Here is a 21370-nt window from a genome sequence, read left to right on the forward strand (position 1 = left end):
TATAGTCTGTTTCCCTGATCAGCAGTATAACTAGGGAAAGAAGTGGGAAGCCTCCTACTTGCTTTCCCTTGAGCAAAAGGTAGAAAATGAGTTGCAGTTAACCATGAAATGCAACTTCATATTAAGCCTCTATTTAATAAGTGATACTAAATATTACTATAGACATGCTCTAGTGAAAAAAGCTGTGCACCTAGAGAGTCAGAACAGCACAGAATAGCCACAGTACTAACTTGTTACTAATTTCATCCAACCAACTGGAACTTGCAAGTACACTCAAAACTCAGGAAATTTTCTCTTCAATAATTCAGTTATACATGTATGTCTTGTAAAGGTGCTCGTGTTCTTACTAGAATACACTACCTTGCTGAATGCAATATAAAGCACAATATAAAAGGCAAGAAGAGTTTTCTAACACAAGGGAGGGGAGAAACATGTCTTTTTTGGTCACAGTAAATGCCATGTCACTTTAACATCTCCACCTACCCAACCCTGAGTTGTTGAGAGACTGGGGAAAGAGAGAGGGAGGAAGGTGGCCCAGACATATGCCAGGCTAAAGGGCTTCCACTGAGGGTCTAGAAGACAAAGTTCCTTTTGGCAAAGCAAAAAAGAAGGCTGGGTAGAAACCAGCAAACATCTCAACCCTTGCAGTTAGTTGCTTACATAGGTTCTTCAGCTTCTCAGCCTCAATGAAGAACACACAACAGAACATGGGATTTCCCCACCTGCTCAAGAATACAATCTCACAGTACCTTACAATTTTCTTCAATTTTCAGGGCCTGAATTCCTTTGAGTTTCACTAATAAAAGAGAAATGGAAGAAATAGGTTCTAATCTGGCAGTTCTAGAAAGTGTTTTCAGATTTTAAACACAGAAAATGTTATTCTAATCCTGGTTCACAAGGACTCATTTTAACCATTTATTATTTGGTGAACACGTTTAAAGACTGCTTCTTAGTCACTGTTCACATTTAATAATGAAATTCTTTTTGTTAACTAAAAAAACCTAAGGGCTACCTACATGCATTTACAAAATAATTAAGTTTACTATTTGTCCTGTTTGTTGGACACTTACAGTCTTCTAGTTCATTTATCTATTCATGGTTTAGGAACACAGCAAACTGGAATTTCACAGAAGGTTCACAAATATAGGAAATTAAAATTGATTCTTAGTTGAATAAGACGTTATCTCAAATGCTTTGTATTTATTTAGAGGCACCACCATTGTTAGCAAAAATGACTGCTTTTATAATAAAATGATAGTAAAAATTTCACAGAAATCATCTTCAACTTGAATTTTTATAAATTACGTGTCATCACATCAACACAATTATCTGGTTACCTTTTTTAATATAAAGTAGCTAGACCCTAATTTGAACACCTTGCTAAGTATAAGGAACAAGCTGCCATAAGAGAATACAAGATTTAGTACTTTAATTATTTTCTGAAGTCTCCTAAATGAAGATACACTCTCAAGTCCTACTGACAACATCACCTTCAGAAGCCTTAAGTGAATGAGCCATAAGTTTCCCTTCCTTGTAAGTTAAGTCACAATTAATTTCTCAGGCCCAGGTGCATGGATGAGTCACAATTGGCCATTACTATCTGCAAGGAGTTACTGCAGCTTGCTGTATGAAAGAGAAAACAGCTTCAAGTTAAAACAATTACTCCTGCTCTCCTGTAAATGGACATTCTCTACTTTGTAACAGTACCTGTGAAAAGACCAGAATAAATATCTTAAAATTCCTTTCACCAAGGCATGGTCAGCAGTACACAGTGCTGTTCACAATGTCAGATGTTTATGCAGTACTAACTCACAATAAATATCTTATAAATCAAGTGCAAAATAGCTTTCCTTCTGTCAAAAAAGAACTCAAATGGGAACAAATACATGAAATCTGACCTTTACATGAAGAAAAGCTCATTTAGTTACAACCAAGAAAAACTGGTTCTGTTAGAAAAGCTTTCAGCACTCTGCATTTCTAAATTTATTAGATGAATATTCTTACATATTTTGCCCTCAACTAAAGCACACCAGGACCCTTTCAAAGAAAGAGAAAGAAAAAAAAAAGAGGGGGAACAAAAAGACTGAAATGCACTGGACACCTACTGCTACCCACAGCTATCAGATACATTGATTTGGAGAATATTGCCAATCACCTTGATTTTGGATTCAGAGTTAGTTTTTGTTACAATTCAGTTGTGCATAGATTTAAGAGCTCATTTAGAAAAAAAAGAAAAAAAATATTCACACAGGAACACATCCAGTTGCCTCCAACTAGCTGCAGCCACGTATCAGTTATGATTTTCATGTGCCAATTAGCAAAACAAGTCACTGCTATGTCTATCTTAAATGAAACATTTACGGTCAAAAGTTTCAGTTATACCGTAATTTTAACTCTTTTGAAATAGTAATTATGGACACTAACAGAAGCAGTGCAGAACAAAGAACAATGTTTGAGCAATTTCTAAACATTAACTTATCTGTGTCAATTGAGTAGATGTCAACATTATTATATGCGTTTGCATTTCTGGGATTATTTATACCTATCACAATTTTCCCGAGATATCAGTGAATCTCAAGGGGAAAGAAAAAAAATTACCAGCATTGTCAAACTCTAGTTTTCAAATTGCTGTTCAAAGTTCCAGCAGATGCCAGTTCTGCTGACAACTTGAAGCTAAGCACTGACTTTGCTGAGGCACAAAAAACGTCATGGTGAAAGACTGCATTCTCCTACACTGGGATCAACTTTCTATTTCTTCACATATTGCAGGGCAAGACATGTCAACAGAGGAGAATGAAAGAGCAGTAGAAAGAGCAGTTGTCTATGAAGAGTAGTAAGGCTATACTAAACATTGCTGGAACACAAAGGCAAAGAGCACAGTGTATTTCCTTCTCAGCCTAGAAATGAGCCAGACTGGTATTTACCTCTACAAACACCCTCTAAAGTGTTCAAAGTTTTGTTGTTTTGGTATTTTTTTTTTCTATTCTGAAGCAAAACACAAGATGGAAGGCAAAACTCCAACATCTTTTGTTAAAAGAGTAAAGCCTGTAACTTACAGAATTACCAAAAAAATAAATGAATCATTTATTGCTGATTGAGCTCACCACAAACAACTTCCAGTGAATACCATGTCTACTTCGAGCAATCCTAAAGCATTTGAGATGTACAAGTGTACTTTTGATCATTTCTAATGCTTACCAACGCCCCAAGACATCTATTGTCTGCTCATAATTTGCTCTCCATTTTTATGGGACCTCCTCCACAGAACTGGACAGAAATGTCCCAAGCTCAAAATATAAAAGCTCCAGTTATTTAGGAGCTGAAACCTAATAAAAATGCTAACAATGATGCCAAGCTATCAATGTAAATAAATGTACATAAATACAAAAATGTATAGGAAGCCCCGAGGTTCTTCCTTATACATGGGATCATTAACCTAGCACATCAGGACATTCATCTCACTTATTCAAGTAATAAACAGCTACAATGTGGGTAACATTAGTAGTTAAAATATAGCAATATTTGTCTGATCAAAAGCCTTAATGGTAGAGAGAAAAAAATCCTGCATTATGTTCTGAAGACTATTACTAGAGCTGCTTTTGTTGCAGCAAGAAAAGAGCAATCTCAGAAGATGGACTCTACAGAAGATCCCAATAAGATTGCTTGTTCAGCTTCACCACTTCTGATCAACCATGACAGTGTTTGGGTCCAACAGCAGTTTGCAACCCAACAGCTCAGAATCAGCACTCCTGATCCATGTTTTCCAAATGCTTTGGCCCAGTAACAGTTAACAGTTCCATATAACTGCATTTTTTTATACTAGAAGACTGGGGGTGGCATTACAGGATGGCAAAATCCTGCACTGAGCCTGAAACGTCAAGCAGTCTGAAATAAAGAAGTGCCTGATCTAATCAATTTTTTACACTTGTGATCTGACCTCTTTATTTAATTTTAAATTACTTCATAATGCATGCAAGTCACAGAACCTCTCTTTTAGAGGACCCTTAGCTTCCTTACTGGATAGAATGAAAGACATTCAAAACATGCAATTGGAATTTTACAGAAAGCAAAGCAAATCAAAGCTCCTTTCTGCTCTTGACTTTGTTTTAACCCCAAGGAAGATTCCAAAGAAAAATTAAAGCGAACTAAATTCTACCAACTTTCTCTGCTACAGAATTTTGACAAGATTTTTGTAAAGTATTTATTGTATTTATTTTCAGGATGTTCAAAGTTATTCTCGGGTTCAGTAACAGAAGCATTAAATATCTTTGAAGTTCCATAGTATCAAAAAATTTTATGTCTTGGGGGAGAGACATTAAGAAAGGATTGCAGTTCCAAGGTTTCTCAAAGTTGATACCCAATATCTGTGGATGTTTGACATTTGTGCTTTAGATTCTTATCTATGTATATATAGTGAACCGCCACCTCTGACTCACACAAATGTCAAGATGGTAAATTACTTGTTTTCTGAAAGCACTAGGGGGCTAATGAGCTCTTTAAAGAAATTCTCTAAAGAAAATAATTATTCTCTATTCAGTTCAATGTACAAATGTCATCCCTACAATGTTGCAATTAAGAAGGCATAACTTAATATTACTTAATAGTGAGGGGGACTATTCATTAGAAATACTACCAACCATGATGCATTCAGAACCCCCACCATCCTCACATCAAGACAGAGTAGCTGTTCAAAGGAGAAATTTTCAGCAAACAGAGCTTACCTAAATGATATTTAATGACTTGTGACTTAAACCAGGAGATCAGGCCAGTAATCTTGTGCTTTCCTATACTCTGATCCTTTTATCATAATTAAAAGACAGTTACAATGCATACACACAGATTGGATTAATTATTACAGCACTATAATCTGTCTCGCTATTTCCTAAATCTTCAGTGCCAGATTCAGTCAACAGCCTACACTTTCTGCAAAGGAAATGAACAAAATCTTAAAGGTTCAACTACTAGAGATGCATTTATTTCAGGTGACTTTTCAAGAAAGGCCATATCTGTATCTGCAGCATAAGATTACACACACACACACACCTGCCACCATAAGAGAATCATCTACTTAAATCTAAGGATAAAGATATTCCTACTGAAAACTGTTTTAGGCTACTTTTTTCTCCCTAATACTTAAATTATATTTAATTACTTATTTAGTAAGGGCTATTTATTGTGATAACAAGGAAAAGATTATCTAAAGGGGTATTTTTCCCCCAATACTTACAAATTAGTCCAACAGTTTTAATGTTGCCTTTTAAAAACTCCATCTCATTCAGCATAAAATTGTAACTTCTTTATCTCTGAATACAACAGTCATTAAGCTTCTCATTTAATTATTACTACATGGAAACTCACTCATAGACTCTTGGGCTTTTTAAAAAAAAGCAGGAAGTTATAGTTGTATTGACTAAATCAGCATGAGCAGTTTGCCCTCTGGTGACTAACTTTGTGAGAACGTTTTGCAATACATGTAAGAAGACCGGTACAAATAAACGACGACTGGCATGTTTGTAGGCTCCATGAGAAAAAGCATTAAAAGTTTTAAAAGAAATGGTTTGCATTAACTGTAGCAGTGCAGTATGAATTCCTTTAAATTAAGAGGAGAAACAAACTGGACTGAAGATCAAGTGCCAAGAAGATGAACAGAAATTCAACTGCAGAAAAGACACATACAGAAAACAACTGAAATTCCAAAATTTTGCCTAAGACTTCTGAAGGTCAAGACTAAATAACGGAACAAAAGGTCCTAACTGCATACATTCCTCAAGGGTATGAAAGGCAAGTCCAAAACCAGGTTGTCCAAAATGAGCAGGGAAATAGTATCATCTCTCAGTAACTGATGAGGAACAGAAGTCCAAGACAAAACAAACACAATCTGTCCAGTATCACAAAGAAATCCTCATTGACTGTGAAAAGGAAATCAAGTCAGGATCCTAGCTAGTTGTCTAGCTGCTAGATCACATTTCTTTCATACGAAATGGCTGCAGAACTGAAAAATCATCAGTTACATTTTATTCTATTGTCCAGAGAACATCTGTCCCATACACCTGTTTTCTCCAACAGCTTAAATCACATCAGCAAACAGCTGTGCTTCTCTTACAGCTAGCAGCTCAACAAAACGGTTTTCACAAGGGAGGTCTTTCTTGGTCTTGCCTGCCTTGTGTATGCAAGGACTGTTGAAATGTTGTCTAACTGCCATAACTGTTCACCTAAATTCTTTCTCATTGTTCTTAGCTAAGACTTGTTGGACAGTAACTATTCCCATTTGGAGATGCTCAAGCGTGTAGATGTACAAGTTAATAGCAATTAAGTGAAAAAGGGAAGGAAATGCTGGGAGTGGAATGCAAGAAAGAAATGCAAAGTAGAGTTAACTTCATAAAACATTATTATGTCTTGCTTGAATGCACCAAGTAGATAAGTTAGTTTGAAGATCAGTAGAATGCTGGATAATTTCTTCAATGATCACAAATATTGATCATAAACGCACATCTTCCCAGCTACCTCGAAGTGGTAACTTCCTATTGGTCATCTAGCACATAACCTTAGCACTCTAAATAAAAAAATGCTGTTTCTGGTCTCCTTTCCTTCTAAAATACCTTCTGAAATCAGCTCTTTCACCATGTGGCACTCCTCCTGTTCTCTCTTAGCGTCTTGTATAGCAGTACAAGGGGAAAGAAAAAGGTAGCTGCTAGTCCTGTACAATTTTGATGTGGCATTAGCAATCAGAATCCTAGAAAACATGCAGTCAGCTCAACAGATATCCTCATGAATTCCTAAATACTCTGCAGACAGTAGTACCCAACACATCTCCAATGGTAAACTACATTTTATTTAGAAGACAAACCATGAATCTGCATAATAGTTTTTAAAGGAATGAGTTGAATGTTTCTAAAATGTGCATTCTGATATTGCCCCTCGCTCCTCAGGCAGAAAGAGTTAAATATCCTCTTTTTATTCCCCGAAGGCTGCTGGTCCCACACAGAGGTGCCATGTTTTATTTAAAACATGCTCTCTCTCAGTAACCACTTGTTCTAATTGGCAAGGCAAGGCTGGGTCCCTAAAGCACATAGCTCGTTAGATTCAGTTTGGATTACAAAAACACGATGAAACAAACTGCATCGAAATGTACAAATTAACAGCTCAGGAGTGCACGACACGGACATGGAATTAGATTGTAATATGGAACAAACTCCACAGGGAGGCTAAGGAACAAATCACTAGTGTCTCTATAAACTATAGAAGGGTTCCAAACGAGCAAATCCACAAAAAAGAGCACAGATTTTTCCATAAATCAAGCAAATTGTTTTATTAGAAAAAAAAAAATAACATTCCTCCTTCTATCTTATGCACACATTTATAAGAGAATGGAGTCATAAAAAAGTTAAATAAATTAAACCCATGGGCTGCACATCCTCGATAGGTAACTCCACTTTCATGCTGGCAAAGTGCAAACATCATGGCAATTAAGCCATGTTTCTAAACATTTTTTTTACATCAACACAGAACCTATACACAAGAGACTAAATTACAGCTGGTGCTTCAACGAGTCATTTGGAAAGGTTACGAGTTAGAAGGGGAACAAGATATTCAGAAAAGAGAAAGAAACCGGCATTCCCATAAAGAAAAAAACATACTAGAAAACAAAGCTATGAAAAAAAGGGCTTGAGTGCTTTTCTTGGCTTGTAGATCAATCTATACAATGGGATTGGCAATACCCTGAGAGAAGAAAAGAAAACACATGGAAAACATCAGTGATGTCTTGACAAGACAGAGCAAAAAATTAAGATTCTTTGGTAGTCTTTTCAAGTAGCCAGTACTGAGAAAAGGTCATATTTTTGCTTGAGTGTAATTTAATTTTTTTAACAAATTAGCCCCAGTCTACTAGACTGAATTTTGCAAAACACAATCTAACAGCAACTAATGTCCTAAAGGGTAGTTTGCTGATAGAACTGATTGACTGTAAAATGATAATAGTTATTTATTATTTATTTATCATTTATTTATTTATTATTTATTATTATTTATTTTCTAAACTCTGTAGGCAAAAAGACACTTATGAGACAGGATAATGCCCCACTAACCTAAAGAAGCCAGAAAGAAGAGAAGAGATACAGAAAAATCTGTCCTACCTGAATACACAACATTTGAGTGACAGCTGTGAAAGAAATTCTTTCTTCCACTAAAAATTGCACAGAAACTTCATAGGTCTGTCCTCCATCAGCACTTGCCCCTTCCCACTATTTCATCCAGGAGAAATCAAAGGAGGACGAAAAAGGACAAAATAACTGAGCACAGCAAACCAGCAGCTGAGCCATTGGCCCTGTTGACACCCTTCACTGCACTGCTGTGCACATGATGCCTTCACACAGCCAGGTCCCAGGTCAGTGAGGGTTGTGCCTTCCACACAGCGTCCTCCCCACCTTTTATATAAGGCACAGCTAAACCAGAGCAGTATTGATGACACAAAGCAACACAGGAGCACTGTACTCTGCAGCTTCCACGCCATGACAATGTAGATACGGACCTCTCAAGTAATGTTTTACTAACTTCACTCAACTTGTGATCTGTATTTAACTCCAGCAAGGCTAGAAAGCTTCAGGTATCCCTCTCTCCAGAATTTCCAATTCTCCTGCATATACTGAGACCTAGGAAGGTACTGCATGCTGGATGATTTGGTTGATGCTTACTTTTGACAAATGTAAAATGATTAGTCCCTAGATCATACAACTGTATTTGAATAAATTAATTTTCTGCTGATTTGTATTTCCCCTCCAAACCCTCAAGAGAGGTTAGGGTAAAAGGAGTCAACTAAAAATCCCTTCCCAAACACTCCATAAAATATTACCCTGTTTTAACAGTCCAAATAGAGCTACTACTCAGATTTTTACATTTTTTCAATGCCAAAGAATAACGCATACTAACAAAGTAAAAGGAATGACTGGGGTCAGCGGTGCAAATCAAGTGTATAAATAACTGAGCCGATTTATCAATTTTTTTTCTTAATTCCATTTCATGGTGACTCTCTTTTTCAAGCTCAGCATACATCTCATATTTCAAGCTTACTAATTATGCAAAAACATCTTTTTCCTACTAGGTTTACCCATTCTTTGGGTACAGAGTAAAAGAAATTGAATGTATGCCAAACAATATCTATGGTTATGTCTGAAATGTTACAGTCTTTACTAGAAGGCGCTCTAGAAATAAGAAACGTTATTGTTGCCATTGTAACAGCTACACAATTTTCCAAAGAAGTATTTAGCTGCAAGCTTGACTGTTCAATAGAAGTTAAAGATGAAGCTTGACTACTTTCAAACTCTAGCCAGTGAGGGCAATTTTTTGTAGCAAGCAGTCCATGTACTTCAATGTACAAATACAGATGTGAATACAGCAGCAAATTCTAACCGAATGAAGCAACATATTGAGGTACTGGCTTTTACAGGAGCCAACAAAGGGAATACCAAACTGAAGAAAGAAATATCTTGTGTAGTGGTAAAGAAAACTAGTTCTCAGTGATGTTTTCAAATTTCTGGAAACACTTCTTGCTGCTTTTCTAACAAAGTACTAAAACTTGTGGATTCACATCAGAAATTACAAGCATATGAAAAATACAAACATAACAGATCTGTATCATTCATTCAGGACTGAAAACTTTATGAACACAATGCTGAATGAAGCATAATTTAGTAATTACCATACAATAGGGTACATTAAAAAAAGCATAATTTGAACTAGCAACATGCAAGATGGACCTGCTGGAAAGGTTTCCAGCAAGCAAGCTGTAAGCTTTACTAGGAATCAAATCAGCAGTTAATTAACAGCAAAATCTATTTAGGTAGTAATGCTGATTTTTGCCAGCTCATGCTTACAATAGGAATCATTACTGCCAGACGTGGTAGCAATAACAGACAAGTTCTAAAGAGCGCCCAAGATCTACAAAAACTGAGAGAAAAGGAAATTGTACTACTCAACAAGTCTGAGACACAAAAAACTGCCAATTTTGTAAGCTCCAAAAACTGTGTGTGATTTAAGCACGACAAAATAAAGGTCTGCTCAACAAAGGAGGAAGGTTAAGATATGCAAAAATATGAACTAACTCTATAGCCAGACATTTGAGTTCAAGAAATACACGAATAATCTGACACTTCTAGACTCAGACAATACATAATACATATTAATGTCTATTTTTCTTTTTACCTCCTTCTTAGAGTTTTTCAATTCAGGAACATAAAAATACTATCAAAGTTTCAAAATTTCATAATAACCTAGCATAGAGTTAAGAATATGTACTGAAAATACAGATGCTGTTCTAGCAATACTGACTTTCTGCTAGTATAATGAAGACTAAAAATTTCTAACTTTTTATTCATCAAGAATCCAGTAATTAAAAATATGTGTTTTATTTCAATCTACAAGTAAGACCAAACTATGAGTTGAAGCTCCTAAAACTCAGACAACTTTTGGGTTATATAGCTGTGTTATTTTCTCAATTTCAGTGACACTGTTCTAGTACTTCACCCCAAATGAATATAAATATTGCACAGCTAGATTAAGGAATGGATACCCACCTCCAGAAGTTTCAATTACATGTTCAGACAGAATGTCTATGATTTTGATTCACAAATCCAAGATACTCTAATCATACTTCATCATCTTCCAGTTTTGCAATTGTATCTGTCCACCAAACCATCCATTGCTGCACTTACCTTTAGCTTCATACACTACTGAACAAGCTGAAATCCACATCCTGTGCCTCTCTTTCCATTGCTGATAGAACGTAACACAAATTAAGCCTTCCTGGCTCATGATCAAATGGATTAAAGATAGACTGCATTTTTGGAGGGTGATGTAAGTAGAAAGTGTAGCCTTATCATTTTCTCTATTTAAATTTTTGTTTGTACTCTGTAATAGTTCATTCTGTGACTGTTCCCATAGGTTCCAATTAAAATTGAATTCTTGAGGTACCAGGTGCTGTTTCCACGAATGCAGAATTCCTGCCTGAAAGATACTACTTTCCATCAAGTGGCATTTCAAAAAGTACTCAAACAATGTCCCTACTTGAAGTTGATACTAGAACTTCCACAAACCTAATGGGAGCAAAGATAGGTTAATAAAGAGTACTTCTGGAAAATTTTAATTCATCACTGTCCTGTATTTAATGACTCAGAATTCACAGTTTACTGTATTGAAAGAAGAAAGGCTGCAGCATTCTTGAAAAATGCAGTGTCACAAAGAGAGATACTCCAGCCATAATTAACTTTTTTTTTCCTCACCAGCCTATATTCTCTCAGAAAAAAAAAAAAAAAAACAAACCCAAAAAAACTTCTGAAACCCACACCACTTCACTGCATTTGTATTCTTGATGCATGGGAAGTCTAAAGCAACTATGTCTTCACCATCTAAAGACCGTATTTATTTGAAGCACTTCAATATGCAGGGTTACACTTGTTCTGTATCTGGAGACTCTGAGGCATTGATAACACATGGTCAGCACTGAATTGGAGACAGAATGTTGTAAAGTACTTTGCAGGAGTACAATTAACTTGAAATTATTTGAGAGAAGCTCTTGAACATTTCAGTCTGTTGCTTCTACAGGGTTTAAGTAAAACAAGTCAGGTGCTCCTTATTGGAACAGGCAGATGGTGTGAAGAGGAGGCAAAGACAACTGAAGAGGGTAGCTAACTTCAAGTTCTTCTGCAGTATTTATCAACCCTTATGTAAAAGCTAAGAACTGATCTGTGGCAAATGAACAGCAATTTTGTGGTCGTACAGAAGAGCTTAGTGAACTTCCTGAAACTAGATCAAAGCACTGGACAGTTACAGGCAAAAGGGTTGCATGTATCTGTGCAATATGCAGCTCGTTCTTGACATAGAAAAATGAACAATATCTGTAATAACTTGTGAGCAGTATTCCCACACTTAATGTAAGAAAAAGTACAAAAAGATAACCAAAACAAGGAATGCTGGTCTCCCTGCTATACTATCTGGTTGTTTTTGCAGTTTGTCTCATCTTTGGAGAAACGTGAGTGAAAATTCAGTGAATTATTTTGATCAATAAATTTAGAATACAGAAGTATTTGGTCAAACAATAAGGCAAATTGGCATTACCCTTTGCTCCTGCTCTGGGCTAATTACTCTGACGGATGTCAAGCTTGATTATTTTTCCCCAAGGGATGGCTGTAATGGTTTAGGAATGATATTCCCAAATTTAGTGTCCCACTGAAACTCCAAACCACAAGCTGCTCCCTCACTTCCCCCTCCCCTTGTGGTAGGCTGGAGAGGAGAATTGGAGGCACAAAAGGAAAGTCTGCAGGCTGAGATAACAATTTACTGGAAACAGCAATGAGATAAGAAAATGAACACTAATGGTGACAATATTACTAACAAAAATGTACCAGAGAGAGGAGAGTGGTTCACATGCAAAATGCACAGAACTGGCATTATCCAACCACTCCCTCTGCCAGTCTTTCTTGGCTGGAAGGCAGCCCCTTCTCCCTGGAGGAGTGTCTCTTTCCCCCATCCCTGACAACGAGGGGAGGTGGTACAGAATAACCTCCTGTTCCAGGAAATGGAAAAAAGGAATGCTTACACAAATGTAAGGGTCTTTCCTGCTATGTCTCAAATTAATTTTTTTTTAAAAAAGGAAGACTGGATTCTTCTGTATAGAAAAAAATTAACAAAACAAGTAATTTAAAGAGTTACTAACCTTTTTCGTTGTGTGGATTTCTTTTTTCTGAAATAAAAGAAAAAGGAAATGATGGTCAAGAGAAATAACATTTTTAAATTCTCCCTCTGCTTCAACATAATCTGCCATATTAAAAGAGAAAAAAAGAGGAACTATTTTTCATATTCTTTCCCTGGAGTGCCTGAAAGAGTGAAAAACATGTTTCAACACCTTAGTTGCCTAAAATCTTGCTACCTGTGGTGGTTAAATTTATAGAAACAGGAGTACCTATCTTTCTATATCAATATGTACCTAGAAACCCAGTATAAAAATATGCTAAAAGTATTTCAGTAACATCTGGGAAAAAAAGAAAAAATAGAAAATCACTCCTATGTTGGAATGATGACACTCAAGAGGTTTTGAGTTATGACTCCAACAGAACTGGTCATTTCAATACTACTTGCTGAAGGAACCATAGAAAGGATCTAAATAAGATAAAGCAAATTTGTCTTTTTCCACAGTATCTTCTACAGTACCTTTATTCCAACCACTAGTAGCTCTTTACGTTATTAAAACTCTTCCAAAGACTTATGTCATTAAAATAAAAAGGCTCCAGGGAACATCTTGAAATTTTAAAAACATAAACTCTCCCACCCCCAAACCGCCAATCACACAAGGTCTCATCTTACAATTTTACAGCAGAGAAAAATTAACTTTATCAGAGGTAATGGCATCTCAAAAAAATTGCAGAATAGAAGCCAAGATCTTTTCTTCTTGTTAAAAAGAAACAAAATTACAAACAAAAAATAATTCCAAACTGTAAAAACCAAAAGAAGAGATTCTCTGCCTAATGCCTGGTTTGCTGGCTGTGAAGTGCTGGGTACTCTGCTAAACTCAGCAAATGAGGGATGGGCTGTTTTGATTTCTCAGTAATCAGAACACCAGCATTGCTGAGTACACAGACACAAGTTATTTACCGAGCCAATATGAAACATAACAGTGGTACTGAGTCAAATCAAACACTTGATTGTGACTGTGGTCAGTAGGCAAAGAGTACAAGAAACGACTTACACTTTCTTCAATATACCCTTTCCAGAGACCCATGCCTTTGGAAAACAGCCAGAGAAATACATTTTACTGAACAACCTTTTAACAGTCTTTATTTCCCATGTGTTTGTTCAATGAAGTGGTGCTGAATCAAAGATCTGAAATCTAAGTCAAAATTCATTTTTTGTTTAAAAAAATGCTAAAAATCTTTAAAGTTAAAAAAAAAAGCTGAACCTTTTATCTGTTGGCCCAAGGCAGTTAAAAATCATGAGCTATGACAGGATTTTAATTACAATTAAAAGGAAGGTTACAATACTAAATAATACCAAAAAATTAATTCAGAATGGCAAAGCCAGAAGTTGGTAATAGGAAAAGGTCAATAACAATTCCTAAGATTTTACACAATAGCAATGACCTTACAATAAGAAAATAGAATGAAGTAATTAGAACAGCCTACTGATGACTTACTGATGATTTAATGTTCAAGAGCTGCAAGTTAAAGGAAATTGAATTAAGTGTTCTATACCAACTTTTCCTTTTAAATTTTTTTATCCATTCTATATATCACAGGTTATTACAAAATAAATCCTATAAAATTCCAAATTACAATTCAGACTTATGTGTTGTGGAAACCACATCATCTGTACAGGAGCTGTGCAGGCAAGGATGTACCTTAATTCCCTAAACTTCAAGAACAAGGTTTGGTGGGTACATTTACACAAGAGGGTTTTGATTAGCAAATAAAGGAAGCACCAAAGTGAGGAAAATCTGATTATATATACACACTGAAGGAAGATAAACCCATGCACAAATCCTAAGGGAGATGCCAAGAATGTGGTTTCAATAATCTAAGGGAAACACAAAACCTTTTACTGCACTTACCAGCAAAGCATTTGGAACAGAGATTCATAGTCTTGCTGGACCTGGGGCAAAAAATAAAAAAAAAATAGAGCTAAAAAATTCATTATACTTCTAATCAATACAGGGAAGTGTTGGGGGGAATGAAGCAAGGGTATAGAGAAGTTAAGAACTTAAATTCCTAGGAATCAAAGGTAAGTGGCTAGAAGTGGCTGAACTAGAAACAAGGGTATGGAAAGAGAATTTGTGTGGCAATCTCTTTCCAAGGGATTTCCAAAATATGACTTCTACACATTTACCTCTGTGCTAGTTACTATAACTATAACAACCTCATATATGAAAAGAAACTTACTTTACCATTCAATGTATATGTTACGCATTCATCATTCTAATCCTCATATTGCAATGTGATAATAATGATAGACAGGAAGCACAAATACAATCCACTTGAATATTAGACTCCCCTTGGCAACTGCTCTGCAGTCCTGACAAATCCTGAATACAATACAGCAATGGAGAGATTAAAATATTTTACTTATAAGGACACAGACAGATGTGCACTTGGAAGTCTAGCTGGAATGATTTAAGCAGTTATTATATCAAGCTGTTCATTACTACCTTCAGCTGAATTCAGCAGTAATTTAAAATAACCTGGCTGACTTTGCACTGACATGGACTAGTATAGTTCACAGATCCACAAGGGCGGCTCAGCTTTTGAGGGCAGCAACTTTGAGCTGAAAGAAAAACAGCAGGAGAACTGCAGTATCTTAAGCCTCCCAGATGTCTACGAAGTGCATATGCAATTATACCACAAGGTGGTCAAACCTCAAAGTCAGTAGCCTCACAAAAAACAAAACCAAAAAAATAAAACAAAAAAAAAAAAAGGTTATAAGACCTCTCTAGAGCTCCCATGCAAATAACCAAAGCAATACACCATGTTTCCCCCAGTTTACAAAAAGACCTGGAGAATATTCTCAAAAGTTCTCTCTGTGTTAGAGTATCCTTAGGTAAGAACAAACTTATTTCTTGCACACTGCCCAATATTTGATTTATTCAACATTACTGAATCAACTCTGCCATTATTTACAGGCATTAATGCCATCCTGGGAAAGTCTGAAAGTACCAATTAACAGGCAAGGTTGTACCAAAACTGTCCATGACCACAAGACCTTTTTCTTTCCCAGGGCAACCTCCAGCTGGAACATATAATTTTGCCAAATTAGTTGCATCTTTTTCTCTAGAAAAATGAATACAAAGAAACAACTGAGATTACCAAAACAATTGTTTCCTACCTCCACTCAAACAGGAATGGAATTCTGAGAGGTGATCTATGTCTAACAACACATAAATTAAAAACTGCTTGTTACTTTGAGACAAGAAAAATTGACAATTTTTTCAAAGCAATTATATCACAAATGAACATGTATCAGAATTATAGACTCCTCTGCCCGAATTTGCAGATAGTTATTTTGAATGACTTTCCAGTAATAACGTCTTGGTCAATCACATCTTGGAATCAATTACATCAAAACATTACAGATGCTTTTCAATTCATGCACATCTGAAAGCTGGTTTACCTCAGGCTGAGAAGTTCTATAAGAACACATATCACCAGAGATTTGAGACATAACCATTTGCCAGCTGTAGCAAGAGCCACAGATACATGAAAGCCAGTTTTAAATGTTAACAGTATGTGCACAGGAGAAAAGTTAATTCCCAAGAAAAGAAAAGCAGATCAGCATTTGCAGCCATACAAACATATCATCAGATTGGTAGATACCCAAAGATTTAATGTGATGACAGTCTGCACAGACTATCTACCTTCAAGAGAACTGCAATTAAAAACAGCATGGTGAGTCAACACCTACAGCATTAGTGTGCTGCAGTTCAGTACTCACTGCTTATGGGTTAGACCTTCTGGAGCAGCTCAATATGCAAGCAGGACTTTCTTTGAAAAGCCATTAAACCCCAGGGGCAGCAAAGAAAAAGAAAGGCAGAGTTCAGCTGGTTCATACTGATGGCATTGGAATGGGCAATGACAAATGTTTCAGTGGTATAATCAACCATCTCAGCTGCTAAATATCAATCCAAAGCCTCATATAATATTTACTTATCAGCACACCCACAATGGAAAACACAGATGCAAACATAACACAAAGTTCTGTGAAAAAGAGAAAAAAGGCTGCCATGCTCTTCTAACACACAAAACTCCATCAAATTTTTCTGAAAGGACAGCACTATTGGACAAGTGACCTTGTAAGCCAAGTAACACTGTTACAGTTTCAAGGATCATTTTCTCTTCGATCATTGTATACACCTTTTCAAGGCATCCAAGGCAGTCTGAAGCTACTACCGCAATGAGAACCTGAACCTTGAGTGGTTTTTTTATTAGTTTCTTTTACACAGCCACTTCTGTGAAAGTAGAAACACACTACACTAAAATTAAGAAGACAGCAGAGTAACAGCATTGATCAACAATCAGCTTCTTTGTGAAAATGCAGTATTAAATTAGAGCAAAAGTTTTATGAAGAAAATGCATTATGCAGTTTATATACATCAAATTTAGTAGGTCACTGACTGTCAAGTAAAACGTTTGACAGATTTTTGCTACATTGCAAATCCCTTCTCTCATTGCTAGGATCTCCTCTTTTCAGCAGGCAAGGATTCACTCACCAGACTTAAAATTGAGCAAACCTGCATATTGCTGTTCTCTTGTGAAGCACATGTTAACCACATCACTGGTTTAATTATTTCTCAGCGACTCCAGAATTTACCAGAAGCTCATAGTGCCAGGGAGGAACACAAAAATGTAAAATTCCTTTGCTCCCAACAACCTTCTCAAATGTATCATACATCTGCAATATCTGTTATTTCTAGAGGCAATTTTATTTGAAACACTCAAAGTTTTGAAATATCCAACAGTCTTGATCATGACACAATCCTCTGTTTCCACTTCATAGGGAAAAACTGGTCCTGGATGACTTTCAGGGATGGCAATACAATTTCTGTTTCTAGGAACACATAGCAAAATCATGACTGTAGTGGTGCATAAGGCACAGCAAAGCTAGAATTTTAAGTTAGTCCTGGCAATGAAAATTGCTTATTTTAGTTTGCAAGTCTTTAGGCTGACACCCAATACTTCTACACCCTTCTGACACAGCTGGCTTGGGATATGCTTCTGAATCTGATATCAAATCACCACGGTTTTTAACTGGACATATTATAGTAATTCCTGGATTTCCTTCATGCTGAACAGCACCTAATCCAGAATTACTCACAGTATACATTTTATATGTACAATATCCCTAGAAAGTAATTTTTATAGAGATAATTTATAATCTCTGTTTGTACATAATTTAAGATGGTATGCAGAAAGACATTCATATTTATAGATAAATCAAGTCAAATAGAATGGCCTTATTGCTGAAGTAGAATATACAGTTAAACTCTCTTTGAAGATACTTCCATCTGTCAAAAAGAAACCATTTAACTAAAGTGTGACACAAAATTATTATGTAGATTGGAAAGCACAAGGTGAAGCAAACTCAGAAGGTCAAGTGGCAGTCTAAGTTAAACGCAGAGGATACTTCAGGCCCAGAGGCTACAGAATGATTGCATACAACAGTTTCGCAGGGTTTGGTCTGAAAGGAGAGTATTAAAATTGCCTCTGCTGCCAAAGGAAAAAACCCATCCCCTTAACACGGCCATGAAAGCAGTAGTAATGACAAAGGGACTTTGAAAAAGGAAGAAATTCACAGAAATGGGAAATCCTGGAAATTCTAATATGTTTATACTTTAAGCAGGAAATAAATTGCATGCAAGGGTAAAAATAAAATGCACACTTGAGGCTCTCCAAACCATCACCCACTTCTTGTGCTGTTGTGCCTACAACTTGCCACAGAAAATAAACTATTTGAGCATTCAGACAGACCTGCACACAGACCACTATAAGGTCCCAACCTCAGAGAGATGCATCTGCATCTCCAGTTAAAGGTGCGTAATGCAAACTGAGAGACAGTAATGGGCATTAAATAGCTAAAATCCCACACTTCAAATTCTATACATGGTCATATTATGTGCCACAATTGATATGTAACTAATTATGAAAACTGAAGAGAATGCTTCCCTGATTCCATTTTCATATGGTACTTCCCTTACGTTCTTATGAAGGTGTGAAGTGGCCTTATCTGCTCCAAGAAGATGACTTGATCTTATAAACTTAATTTTATGCTCTATACTATCAATTACTCCTTTTATCCCTTATTTTATCCGTATTTTACAGTATATCATTCCAAGGTACGACCCAAATCAATGCACATTCTACTCTGTCTTCACCGGAAGTTTGGTTTTCCTTCCCCCTCTTCCAGTAAATGACAACCAAAACAAAACCACATTCAGAGAATGCAACTGAATTCTAGCCCTAAATCTCAAAGACACAACTGTTAGATGCACAGTAGCTGATCAGAATAAACAGAATCAAAAGACAATCTCATTCTGAAGATTCAAGAACAAGTTACATGTGGAAATTCTGTGCAGTTGAAGAGAGTTAAAAGGAAGAGTACCAAAATTTGACTGATCTCAAGATACTCAGCCTCCAAAAACAGACTTCTGCCAAGAAGCTTAGATAGGAACACCTAATAATTAATGAAGGTTTGGTAACAGAATACTCCATCTTCCAGCAGACGGTCAGGTGTTTCATAACTTCCCCATCCCATCTTTAAGATTAAAAAAAACAAAAGGAGACCAGAAACACTAAAAACTAATGCTAGCTTTACTCTACCCAAGTGCCTAAGGGCAATACAAAATGCTCAATTTCACCTGTATTAGCACGTCAACTACACTTTTTAAGGTAACAGTGAACTAACATTATTAGTGCAGATGCTCAACAATGACAAGAATTGTGCAGCTGTCTCAGACTAAAAGTTCTACTACATACAGGTATGCATTCTCAATGCTGGAAGAACAACACTAGAATAATCACAGTTCTTGAAACTAATTTTTGTTCTCCTGCTTTTTGATGATAGAAGAATAAGGATTTTGGAGAAAAAAAATGCTGTAATGTAGCATATGTGTATTAGACATTTAATTTTAAACATATTAAAACCACAGATGCTAATTAAGTATGACTATAAAATCCCAGTTCTGCCTTTTTATTGGAAACAAAGCCTTCCAGCATATCTAGTAATGGTTTGTTATGATTCAGAAGTTGCTATGACTTGGTAGCAAGAAAACATATCTACTTCAGTGTCCCTGTAATTGCATTGGTGATTAAATGCAGCACGCTAAATGCTTCTTGGTCCCCTTCCAGCACAGCAATTACAGTAGGATCACAGTGTCACTACAGTACAAATGTATCTCAGCCCTGAATGATACCTGTCCAACATTGTCAGGAAGCCTTATGTTTGAGAAAGATTAACATAGTATGAATCATGTCATTAATTAGTTAAAACCACAAAGATACTCCCTATATGCTCAGTACACATTATGTCATGCATTTTGCAACTTAGGACGACTATACACATGTTAAATCAATGCATTTATACTACTGTAGTTAATGATCTGTCACCATTTCCATTAGAAAGCAATTTTCAGTGCGTTAGACCTCTGCTTAGAATTCACTCTGAGCTGAATCCTGGCACATGGCAAAAGCAAAACCTTAGCAGACACATTTACTTTCATCCAAATAAATTAGAAGGATTATTTATTATTAAAAGAAAATCGATCCAATTCTGTATTTGCCTGACACTTTTCATCATTCATTCAGAGCATCTAACGCTTCACCTTGTACAGGAGGGAGGTTAATTAGGCTGTTAACAAGATCCTCAGTTGTCCTTTGAAAGTTCTATATATTCTGTACACTACCTTCTGAAAAAAGCCATTTTACTTTTCTAAATCAGAAGTCACCTCACTGATTTCATATATGCTGCATGTCTGGTATTTATAGGTCCTCCATAATTTATTATCTTGTTAAGGGAATACAGGCAAGTTTTTAGGGGCAGTTTAAGTAATTATTTATATTTTTTAACTGAGGTAGTTCAATTATTCTTCATAAATGATGCATGCCAAATTCCTTTCAAATAAAAGAGTAGAAGTGGAGCATGGCAAACAGGTGGTCCTACAGAGAACTTGACAACAAGAAGGTTATATGCATTCAGAAAAAAATTTTTAAGTGAATTAGGATCTGAAATCAAATATCCCACAAGTGTATTCAAAATCTTCTACTTCATCATCTGTTCAGGGTTAATAACTCTAGTTCAATTAGAAAAGTGCTACCAGTAACACTTTTTTATTATTACAGCTATTATAGGGGGTTGTTTTAAAAACATCAGTATTCTCATGTCGGACTTCTCATTTTCACCACAAACAATTTAAATGTTGCTTATCATCTACAAACTTTTGTTATGCTGTTGAAAATGGTGCTTCAGTCAGTGAAGTCACATGTTCATACCTCAATTTGAAATTAAATGGAATGCAATCTTTATGAACATTACAGTGTACTAATGCAATGCCCTTCAGACAGCTTTCCATGCTCAAAAGATACGCTGATGTAGCCCAATGAAGTAGCTGGATCCTAATTCATTATTTTTTCCAATGGGTACACTGAAGCATCCTTTTAAAACTCTATGACTGAAAGACTTCTCGTGTTTTAAATACATAAAGACACTGAAGTGCTCAGTTGACAATTAGTCCAGAAAACAGCACAAACACACAAGTGGTAAGAGGGGAGAATGTGGAAAATACACAGTGAAGTAGTTGAGTCTTACAAAACACACAAAAACACTTGAGAGTTTTCACTGAAAG

At 36.1% G+C, this 21370-nt stretch overlaps 1 protein-coding gene across 1 annotated transcript in view; it reads right to left on the minus strand.

Moving 5' to 3' along the window:
- Positions 1 to 21370, minus strand: part of ZFAND3 (zinc finger AN1-type containing 3) — a 134039-nt gene that overhangs the window by 86030 nt on the left and 26639 nt on the right. Inside the window, exons 2-3 of the mRNA XM_033055204.2 lie at positions 14594 to 14634; positions 12707 to 12733 (exon numbers count right to left, since the gene is read on the minus strand). Of these exons, the coding sequence (XP_032911095.1) occupies positions 12707 to 12733; positions 14594 to 14634 (68 nt within the window). The remainder of the gene's footprint in view (positions 1 to 12706; positions 12734 to 14593; positions 14635 to 21370) is intronic.

This window comes from Catharus ustulatus, chromosome 3 (assembly GCF_009819885.2).
Source record: "Catharus ustulatus isolate bCatUst1 chromosome 3, bCatUst1.pri.v2, whole genome shotgun sequence".
NCBI lineage: Eukaryota > Metazoa > Chordata > Aves > Passeriformes > Turdidae > Catharus > Catharus ustulatus.